Source organism: Morus notabilis, unplaced genomic scaffold, assembly GCF_000414095.1.
Source record: "Morus notabilis unplaced genomic scaffold, ASM41409v2 Scaffold269, whole genome shotgun sequence".
NCBI classification, from domain to species: Eukaryota; Viridiplantae; Streptophyta; class Magnoliopsida; order Rosales; family Moraceae; genus Morus; species Morus notabilis.
The window spans coordinates 325,385-336,734 of record NW_010363284.1 but is presented as its reverse complement, the minus strand read 5'-3'; the positions used below and the strand labels follow the sequence as shown (position 1 = coordinate 336,734).

At 34.6% G+C, this 11,350-nt stretch overlaps 1 protein-coding gene and 1 pseudogene across 3 annotated transcripts; one reads left to right on the top strand and one right to left on the bottom strand.

The window, feature by feature from the left end:
* Positions 1 to 1,170: 1,170 nt before the first annotated feature.
* Positions 1,171 to 4,441, bottom strand: LOC21404240. 3 transcript variants are annotated; one of them, XR_002902690.1, is made up of 5 exons: positions 4,263 to 4,441; positions 3,862 to 4,061; positions 2,346 to 2,824; positions 2,062 to 2,154; positions 1,171 to 1,359 (listed from the first exon to the last, which is right to left on the bottom strand). XR_002902690.1 is itself a non-coding variant. In XM_024169361.1 (5 exons), exons 1-4 carry the CDS (start codon positions 4,411 to 4,413, stop codon positions 2,115 to 2,117), a joined length of 870 nt encoding a protein of 289 aa, XP_024025129.1. In that variant the 5' UTR covers positions 4,414 to 4,441; the 3' UTR covers positions 1,171 to 1,359; positions 2,079 to 2,114. The 3 variants fall into 3 exon arrangements, 2 of the variants coding, with proteins under 2 accessions (XP_024025129.1, XP_010102147.1); XM_024169361.1 differs by having other exon boundaries at positions 2,079 to 2,154; XM_010103845.2 differs by lacking the exon at positions 1,171 to 1,359 and having other exon boundaries at positions 2,025 to 2,154.
* Positions 4,442 to 4,631: 190 nt separating this feature from the next.
* Positions 4,632 to 7,190, top strand: LOC21404239 (annotated as a pseudogene).
* The last annotated feature ends 4,160 nt before the right edge of the window (positions 7,191 to 11,350 follow it).

The window sequence follows — 11,350 nt, the reverse complement described above, 5'->3', positions numbered from 1 at the left end:
TCACATGAGCAGCAGTTCTCATGGCTTCGGCCCAAAACCTTCCTGGTGCATTCTTTGTGTGTAGCATGCTTCGACATTATGTGTGTAGCATGCTTCGACAGATTTCTACAAGGTGTCGGTTCTTTCTCTCCGCTACGCCATTTTGTTGTGGTGTGTTAGTGCAAGTGAACTGATGGTGGATTCCGCACTCTCGTAGATATTGAGTGAGTTCTTTTGAGTTATATTCTCCTTCATTATCTGAGCGCAAACAACGGATCTTCTTTCCCACTTCTCTTTCATCTATTGCTTTGAATTCTTGAAACTTTGAGAAAGTTTCAGATTTTTCTTTCATAAAGAAAACCCACACATATATGGAGAAGTCATCAATAAACGTCATCATATACCGCATCCCGATAACTGATGGAGAAGTTATCAATGTATAGTTGTTAAATTGCTACTTTCTTATCATTTGCCAATACCTTTTTAAAAGGATAAAATAGTATTTTTAAGCATGATTTAGATGGATTCTATGAATCCTCCCATAAAATGTTGTACTCTCTAAAATATTGCTTTAATTTTGTTGCAATAAGGGAATTCATAACTGCAATAGTTGTAAACGTCCCTCATCAAAAGGTTTCTCTACAACAGATATTCGAGTTCACATAGCGTTTGGTGATGCCCGTAAGTTTGCAATTCCAACTAGAAGTTATTTTGGGTTAATATAAAAACATCAATAAAATGCACTAGCAATTAAAGTTTAAGAGAATTAAAAAAGTCAAAAACAATAGAACCCCATCAAGATCTATATGCAAGTTTTGACCAAGGGTCTGCTTAGAGCAACGGTTGCAACCATACATATATTATTAGAACCTAATTTCAGGATTAATTCCGTTTAGTTGTGACTTTTGAAGTAGCTAATATAAGTCGCGAGAAAATCAGCTATGACTAAAGGTCTAAATGCATATGAAGCAGTGTTTTTAAAGGTGTTGTGAATTCGGAAGCAGCATTTTACCATATGAATTCATGGATAAACTTTAAATCATCTTTCGTACAATTTTGTCGCTGTCACGACCCAAAAAAGGGCCGTAATTATTGGGACTTAATTGAAAGTTTAAATTTAATTAATCAGGATTAATAAAAAAACTAAGAAAATAAATATATCAAAATAAATATTAAAATATATTGCTCCGGAGTCTTTCGTTTACAAATAATACTAAAACAGTTCATAAATTTATAATTTTTCTCAAAATAATACAATTTTGGGACAGTGCCGACTATTACAGTTTACATACATAATTTTCAGTACAACTCAAAAATAAAAACTGTGAAATCAAAAATAAACGAACCATCTCGAATCTCGAGCTTGTAAAACTGCTAACCCTGAGGGGATTTAAAGGAGGGGTAAGCAAAACAAGATAACGACAAGAAAACAAGAAAGAGACGCTAATCACAGTGTTTGAAATATCGATCAAAACCATGACGCATAACTCAAGTGCATGTAAGAGAAATATGAAAAACATGTGAGTCTCAACAGATGCAATCAAACGCAGAATGAAGCTGATAATCAAGTATTTCAAAAACTCTTTTAAAATACTATGTCATTTTCAAATTCATTTCAAAAGTGATAAGGTATCCAATATCAAAATAATCTACTTGAGATGCCTATAATGAAATAATTATAACTGAAATTAAAACGCTAATTTTAAAATTAATTAATACTAACGACTGAGTTAAATTAATTAATCTCATTTAATTTAACTGGGTGTTACAGTCGCGTGCTCACCATGTCTACTAAAACCTAAGAGAACAAATAGAGTCAATCCCAGAAAGAACGCATGTGGAAGGAAAATTTAGAAGTTGATGAACCTCAACTAAAAATGATGAAGCTCAAACCTACTTGAGATGCCTAGGATACAAACAAATTAAAGCTTATCATGAAATTATAAAGAGCGTAAAACCTTCACAAGTTAATAGAGGTTTTCCATTGTAATTATCCATATTTTCTTACCTCAAGCAAATTATTAAGTTTTAAAAGAAGGGCTTGAAAAGGCTACACTAGCAAAGGCTAATCACTTTACATACCTAACTTTAGTTCTCACCAGCTGGAAGGGAGCTTAACTTGGACAAATAAAGCTTCATTTGCTCTCAACCTCAGCCAACCTTGAATTGGCAATTCTGACAACATAAAAGGACCATGGATGCAAATTATAGTTAATTACTTAAAAACGGATTTGGCTATTGAAAAAAGAGAAACACGTATGCTAATAAGCATATACTATAGTATAAAACGTACAATCAATATTTTAATGTTCAAAATATTGAAAGCAGGCCATGGCCCCATCTATGTACTTAATATGCATGCATACCTCTGTCTAATTCCCCGGATGCTCTCAAGAAGTTCAAGTGTTTGCTGCACCCTGAAGTTTTTGGTTTTCGCCTCACTGTCCAATATCAGGGTTGAGACCCTTAAAACAGTGACAAGTTCTGCCTCAATTATGTTGAGCTGTTCATCCAGATGTCCTAAGAAACCCCCAAAAGAAGTTATTCCTTTCAAACCACTCATAACCTCATCTTCACTTGACACCGTTCCTGGCAGAGATCCTTCAAGATCCTCTTGCTCCTGATCGACAGGTAAGCTTGCTTCACCGTCCTCTGTACTGGACTGCAATTCTTGATCATCGCTGAATTTCTGATCATTGGACGTAAAGCCTTCGTTTCCGATCACATTTTCTGTAGCTTTCAGTGTTGGAGATACTATCCGAATGGGAGTGGAAGCATCCTCACTAACAACTTCAAGATCCATAACAACATTTCCAATTAGCTGCCTTTCTTTCAGAGATATCGCCTGAAACCAAATTAGGCTTCTTCTGTTCAGAAGACAGGCTGAAAGATAAAGTTCTTAAATAAGATCAAACAAGATATGAAAAGAAGGTTAAACAAGAACAGTGAAAGAAACAGAATGGTTTCTATTGATAGTATCCGTCAAGCTATGTTGATTACTATAATTGAGTAATGCAGAAGCCATAAACAGATTAACATAGGTGGCCGACTGAAACTCAGATTGGGGTTGATTCCAGAGTTTTGCTTTTGGCTTTTGCACAAAATTTAATGTGTTTATAACAAAATAACTAAAAATGATTGGCAGAAGAACCAACATACATTGTGAAAAACAAATGCATTTCTAAAGCATTTTTGAGGAGCAAGATGTCACGGCCGCACATTTTTGGCCTATTTTTACTTATTTAAATACTCAAGGATTCGCTAGAGTATTTTTTTAAAGGTTTGCTGTCATATGGAATATCCTAGAAAATCAGGCATTTTGTAGGAAACTTGAAGTTCGTACTACTCTCTACAATGTTCTAGAACATCCAAGAACATACTAAAAACAACAAGATCTTATAGAACATGCTACAATAAGATGTTTCTAGAATTCTCTGGAAGTCTCTAAAAATCTTTGAGTATCTTCTGGAGCTCTCTAAAAAATTTATATACTTGTAGAACATAGAGGTATATGGCCTAAAAACATCCTAAAAACAATAAGATCTTTCTTGTTCTCTTGCTCTTTTTGCCTATTTGTTTGAGGGTAGTTAGATTGACATATGCGTGACGAAGTGTTATCTTTTGGATTATGATTGACACAAAAACCAATAAAACAAATTTGAAAGGAAAATCAAGTAGTATAGATTATAAATTTTCATTCTATATCCAATTATGTAAGCATACAAAATAATCACCAAAATTTTCTACTGTCTCCTGATTTTCAAAATTTCTACGACACAACACCTTTTTTGATGGACGAAACAGCATATTTCAATGACCCTTTGAAGAAAACTCGAGTAATAAAAACTTTTGTATCAAGTGATTTCTTAGTTTCCAGCATACCTGATTAAGCTTTGTGGAAAGTTGATCAAGAAACTCAATGCGATTCTTAGATTTTTCCAAAGCCTCCATGACCTTCTTCTTCTGAAAGAGAAGCTCCCTCGCAGCGTCTTCCTTCCCAGTTCGGACGCTAATAGCTGCTTGTCGTTTAAGGTTCTCAGCCGCCTCCGACAGTCGCAGCAGCCTCATTCTTGCATTGTTAGCTACAAAACATAATTTCGAAAAAAAAAAAAAAAAGAAAGGAAAACTTTATTGTAAACCGGATGTAGAATTCGTCAAAAACATAAACAAAAAAGTGTAAATTGAACGTAAATTGGACGTAAAAAAATGGTTTTTGCAGTCAAAACGCAAATGGGTAAGGAGAATTGAAACCAATAATAGGAAAGAAAGCGGAAAACAGTTACCTTTGGCTCTGGCAATGTCAGCCTCGGATTGAAGCTGATCAAGTTGAGCGCGTAGCTGCTCTGCGTTGGAATTCGAAGCTAAGCACGTCAGCCTCCACCAAGGCTTGCATGCCACAGCCATTACTGACCCACCACCGGAGTTCAACAGCATCTCTCTCTCTCTCTCTCTCTCTCTCTGGATGAACTTGGAACTGAAGAAGACGACGGAGAGGCCCTACGTTTTTTCTTTTCCCTTTTCCCCCACAAGGCAAAACGAATGTCGTTTATCGTCAATTTTGGTTTCTAATGAGTATACGACATGCCGTTTTATTTGAGAAAGGAGAGCGAATAAATGCAATGCGTCTGTTTTAGTTCTGTTGGTCGTCGTTCGCCTGTTTGACTCATCTTCCTTTCGAGACTTTCCTCCGGTAATTTCCCTCCTTTCCTTTCCTTTTGTTTTTCCTCCCTCTCTCGTTTGCTTCGTTTAGTTTAATTTAAAAATAAATTTGTTAAACAAAACAAAACAAAAAAAGCATGAAGTAGTTGGGAGAGACTGGGTAAATCAATTTTGCTAAAATTTGGATAAGTTTTTGTTCTGCATGTTGCGTGTTTGTTCAAATGCCTAGAAAGCCAAAGCGGTATTTTATTTCATTGTAATGCCAATTTCGTTGGTTTTTGGTGATTAACAGTGATTGTTGCTTTGTGGGTTTGTTTCGCATGTTTCAATATTCAGTGTTGGTTCAGAGTTATGCTGATACTACCTGCTTGGTGTTTGGCTTTCTATGTTATTATTATATTTGTGGGAGGTTTTTTAGGCGTGTCTTATTCCTTCTGGAAAACCCAAGAAAAGGGCTCCATTGTTTCTGCATCTTATATTGTATTATATACACACATATATATATACACATATTATTTATGCTATTAGTTTGAGCATCTAAACTTCTAATCAGAATAGCCTTTAGTTTTGTGCTAATAGTAATTGCGATGTTGTGATAGCTCTGAGCTATGAAGATTGGGTTTTGTTTACTGTGAAAGGTTTGACAGGATTTGTTTTAGGCCAAAATTGATGAGCCTTCATAAGTTCTATGTAGTGCATCACTATTGGGGGACTTGTTTTCTGTTATTCAATTTAGTGTTCTTACTTGATTTTTTTTTTCTTTTTCAGATTCTTAAATACTTTTCTGTGCAATCAAAATTAACAAATCAAGGTTAACTTATTGAAAAGTGAAATTCTGAAACTTTCTCTAAGTATTCGACTTCTATGGCGGATTCTGATGAAAAGCAAGAGACTGAACAAGGTACCTTCTCTCTTTTCAACACTCTATTTGTTACGTTTCCTTCTGTTTCTGTTATATGCTGTGTTGTTGCATTTGCCTGTCAATCCATTATCCAAACTATTAATGTCTTTCTTAATTATTAGTATGCAACTTCTTCCGGAAGCCTTCAAAGAACAAAAACATCAGGAAACGAACAGTTAAAGATGATGATGATGAAAAATCAAAATCCGAGACCACATTCTTGCACAGCCAGAAAAAAATCCCAAAGTCCGACAATAAACTTTACTACTGGGACTTCTAAAAACTCTGCTTTTGTTGAATCAAATGTTGTATCTGACACGCCTGTCTTTCAGTTTGAATCTTCAAAGGAAATCCAGGTCCAACATGATAGTAGAGCAACAGCAACTCTAGAAATCGAGACCGAATTGTCTAAAGATGCCCGGGCAATTCGTGAGAGAGTTCTCAAGAATGCAAAGGAGGCTTTGAAGGGAAAAGGAAAGAACACTGGTGATGAAAAGTTGTACAAAGGGATCCATGGATACACTGATTACAAGGCTGGATTCCGAAGAGAGCAAACGGTTGCCAGTGAGAAAGCTGGAGGATCTCATGGCCCTCTCAGGGCTTCTGCTCACATTAGAGCTACAGCAAGATTCGATTATCAACCAGACATATGCAAGGATTACAAAGAAACTGGTTACTGTGGATATGGCGATTCGTGCAAGTTTATGCACGACCGCGGGGATTACAAGTCTGGATGGCAGTTGGAGGAGTGGGAAGAAGCGGAAAAACTCAGGAAGAGAAATTTAGCTTTGGGAGGAGCTGATCCAGACGAGGGTGGTGCAGATCAGAATGATGATGTTGACGACGATGACGATGACGATGAGGACTCATTGCCCTTTGCGTGTTTCCTTTGTCGTCAGCCGTTTGTGGATCCTATTGTTACAAAATGCAGGCACTACTTCTGTGAGCATTGTGCACTAAAGGTAGCCCCTCTACTCTATACAATCAATAGTTATGAGTTTGTTAAGCCTTATTTTCATTCCGCATTATCTGAAGTTATTTGGTTTTAACTGGCAGCACCATTCGAAGAACAAGAAGTGCTTCGTCTGCAACACACCTACGCTCGGCATTTTTAATACGGCACACGAAATACGCAAAAAGATGGCTGAAGAGCGTAGATAATGGCTGCTCATTGTCCCATTACTATCTGTTTTGTTTTTCCATGAGGGCATTCTTGCTCTTTTCTTTGTTCATTGGTGAGCTTTGAGGATGGTAATCATAATTTAGTGTATGAAAACAGCTTCTAAAAACGTGCCATTTAAGAGCTGGCTTGACAGAACCGCTGAGAGCTGCAGCATATCCAGAGAACTGTGCCTGAGTGATAGTGAAAACGCACTCCATAGACTGAACTATACTCTAGCAGGTCAAACCCATTTAATGTCCTAATGGGCCCAATTCAACCTAAATAATGGGCCCCGGTCACCTCAAATGGGCCACCATGACTACTACTACCAACTACTACTGCCGCTACTTCCTCTTCTTTTTTTTTTGCTTTTTTTGTTTTTTTTTTGTTTTTTGTTTTTTGTTTTTTTTGAAGGAATGGCCAATGTGAATTCTATCTTTAACTAATTCGTTTCTCGCTTTACATTGTCTCTGTAAGAATGCTTTTATAAACGGACTAATTACTAATATCTAAATATCATTGTCTACTTACAAAATTGGTTTTAGTTTTATTCTATTTTACATTTATCAAAATCCATATTTACAATGACATTGTTACTTGACCTTGACCGACGTCAGTACCATACGGTAAGATTAAAGTCGAAGTTAGGTTGATGGGAGCCATCCGGTAAAGTGCTTTAGCTGGGGCCATGCACCTAGAACCAACTCAGTGTCACGATCGATGCTTAAAACATATGATTCTATCTTTGGAGTTCTTAATTTCAGTCTAAAAATGATGAAAAAGTAAGTTAGGAAGTAAACCATAAAAAATCCCGTCATTAGGGCAATTTAAGAGATAGACGCATTACATATCACTATGAAAACTGATTTTACAAAAAGAGGAAAATTACAGAATCTGAAAACAAAATGGACGATCCCTATAAAAAAATGAGCATAAAGATTGCAACTTTATGATAATGAAAGAAAATTATAAAATTTATGACGTAAATAATGTTTAAGTACAACTTGAAAGTATTGTCATTATCATCAAAGATTACAACATTAAGATAATATTCACCATCATGATTAACACCATCGAACAATAAAAAGCTACGAAATCAACAAACGGGAGCATAAATATTACAACTTGATGATAATGAAATAAGATTAGAAATTAAAAAAGTTCTCTAAAAAAGGAAATTTAAAAAGATTATAATAGTGTACACTATACAAATGTGATCGTTATCTTTAAGTTCAAAACATACAAAAAAGGAAAAATGAGTACCAATAACAATTAATTTTAGAAAAGTACACAAAATTATATTTAATTATAAAATAAGGTTCTTTTTTTTTCTCAAATAAATAGAATAAGATTCTTAAAACAGACAGTTCATGTAAATTGTTATGAGGATTCAAACACTAAATTAACATACAGCAGAGTCAGATATAGACTTATTACTAGACTATAGCTACACCCATGACCCATGCCATGTAATGGCTTCTTTATATTATTGTATCCAACATCTTAGGTGAGCTTATGGCCGTGCATTTGCCAAGAATTTGTGGGATCACTAAAGAAAGTAAACTTCCATCTCTGAAATTTATGTCTAACAAGGATTTTGTCAAAACTTGTACATTGACATAGGAATGTTGCAAATTTGTTAAAAGAAAAAAATATTAAGATTCAGGATTAGTGAAGCGAGAAGAATAACATTAGTCATGTTAGCCATGCACGAAGAAGAAAAAAGGTTCAAGATAACAACTGATTTTTATTTTTCCTGCTCAAGACAACAATATTTATATATAAATTTTTTTCGTTCAATAAGACACCAATTTCTGATTGAATAAAGGAGTTATGTGTTTCTCAAACCCTCAATTTGACAGGGATTAATAGTTAAGTATTAGGTTTGTTTTATATTTTAATTATAAGAATTTGTTTGTGGCCTATCAATAAGATACTATTTGAAGCCGTAAGATCTTTATCATCTTCTATTAGTTTTGCTATATTTTGTGTTATTTTAACCTATCATTTATGAATACATACTACCAATAGGATTCTTGTAATGAAAAGAGCTTCATAATTAGATAGCTCACACTACTGAAGCATAAAAAATGTAAGTACTTAGGGCATATTCTTTTCAAAACGTAAAAATAACTCAAACTTTTCTATTAGAATGTTTTCTCTTATAAAAATTTAAATTTAACTTTCTTATTATAATATTTTCTCTCACATAAAATTCACTTTATAAGTTTATTAGTACTTTCTTGTATCAATCATACTATTTCCAAATTCAAATATGGGAACTTTAAATGTGAGTTTCCTTTTATTTTATTTCTATTTTCCTCATTGCCTTTAAATTGCCACCCCTTTCCTTGACGAAATTTCATTTTCTCTTTCTTTCTTGGATTTGGTAGGCTGAGACCATCAGCAACTGGGCCCACTTGAAAGGTCATTGAAGACTAGTTGAGCTTTGAGCCCCATGATTTGATTCAAAACCAATAATACAAAGGTCATCTCACGCTTTGCCCCATACCAACCAACTGTAAATCATGACAGCCTCCCATCAACAACGCCCACCCAAAACTGAAGCCCTTAAAAAAAAAATATGAAGCTGATTTTGACAACCTCCTAATTCGCTAGTGTTTGTCATGAGCTTTCGTTATGTCACTTATGATATATCTCAAAACAAAATTTACCAAAAAAAAAAAAAAAAAAAAAATTAAAAAAAAAAAAAAAAAAAAAAAAAATTGCATAGAAAAGAAGATTTCTCTAGTATGTTCTGAAAATGAACTATCAAATTTTTTTTATTTTTAACCGTCAAATCTATATCAGTAATTATCAATTTAACATATCTTTCTAAATTTAATATGATATTAAATAGATCCAATAATTATAAATTGATATTATGGTAAGGAGATTTTAAAGAAAGTTAAAAAAAAATTATGTTGCCTTTGACCCCAGTATCAATAGCATGGGCTTAGACTTGAGCCTATGTTTAGCCACTTGTCCCTCCCTTATTCTCCATAATAATAGATGATGAAGATGGAGATTTATGATTGAAAGAATGATGAGGTTCTTCTACCGTGTCAGAGAAGAATTTTTGACATCAAGACTGGGATTATGACATACTTGCAAAACTGGATATTAGTAGCGGTAAGGTTCGGTATTTGTGTCAGAAAATGCATGCGAGAGAAATGGTATACTAAAATTTAAAAAATAGAAAGATACACTAAAAAATTGAGGTTTCATTCTGATTCGAATTTAGAATTTGAGTTTTATTACAGTAAAAAGCTCTCACAAATAATCACATCTAACTTTTTTGCTACAGTAAAAAGTTCTCACATAAAATCACATCTCAACTCAAATTAAAAACTCGAATCAGCAAATTAAACGGACTCTGATATTGATAGTTCAAACATATTTGAGAAATTGTGTCGAAGATTATATTTCTTCGAGACGAAAGAAATTGGCTACGGACAGTAGTGTCACCAACGCACCATGTGGACTTTAGTTTCCATGTCGAGAAATTTTTTCTTTCCCCCACATAAGGGAGAAAAGGACAAAAGATTATTGATCCATATATCATTCTGTTCCTTATATTTCTAGCGAATTACAAGTCAAAAGTTCTTACATACGATTGATGAGAATCAGCTAGTCTTCCAGAATTGGAAAGATTTTGATCTAATTAAAAAAGTCTTGGTAGTTTATAATCATTAATGAATAGATCGTAATATAACTATCTACTTAATACACACATATACAAGTAAGGAAAAGAAAGAAAATGGCCACTAAACATATTCCCACAAAAACAAAAACAAAATCAATTCAAGATATCTTCTTTGCAGAAAGCCTGAAAATATTGAAAAGTATATAACCTTAATTTGATGCTAGCTTCACTCTTGATGGTGAACAATTTCTATGTGATCATCATGATCAAGGCACATAAAAGTTGACATGAAACCCTTTATATATTATACGAACACTACAATTATGCCCTTTTGCGACGACATTTTTTGCGACGATATTTGTCGTCGCAAATAATACACTATTTACGACGACATGTCGTCGCAAATACCTACCGTTAAATAAAATAACAATGTCGTCGCTAATAAGTTCAGTGTCGTCGCAAATAATATTGGCGCACAATTTTCAATGGCGCAGATTATTGGCGCCAAGGTAATCCATTTTTTTGCGACGACATGTGATGACTATTTGCGACGACATTAGGCGTCGCAAATAGTTTTAGCTTATTTGCGACGACATTATTTTACGTCGTCGCAAATAATCTTATTTGACGATAAAGTAGGTGCGGGAAAAAAAATTATTTGCGACGACTTTAAAATATTTGCGGCGAGAAAATATCGTCGCAAATATTTTAGTATATGCGACGACATTTTATTAATTTGCGACGATATTGTCGTCGCAAATATTTATTATTAGCGACGACATTTTAAATTTATTTGCGACGAATATGTTGTCGCAAATAACTCTGACTTAATATCCCCCCTTCTTCTTCTTCATTTTCTCCCGACGCTCTCTCTTTCTCTCTCCTGCAAATCTCTCCGCCGCCGCCCCCCGCCGCCGGCCTTCCCCTTCCCTCTCTCCCATTGTCTCTCCTCCGGTCTTTCTCTCTCTTCTCTTCTTTCTCTCTCTTCGATCTTTTCCTGCCG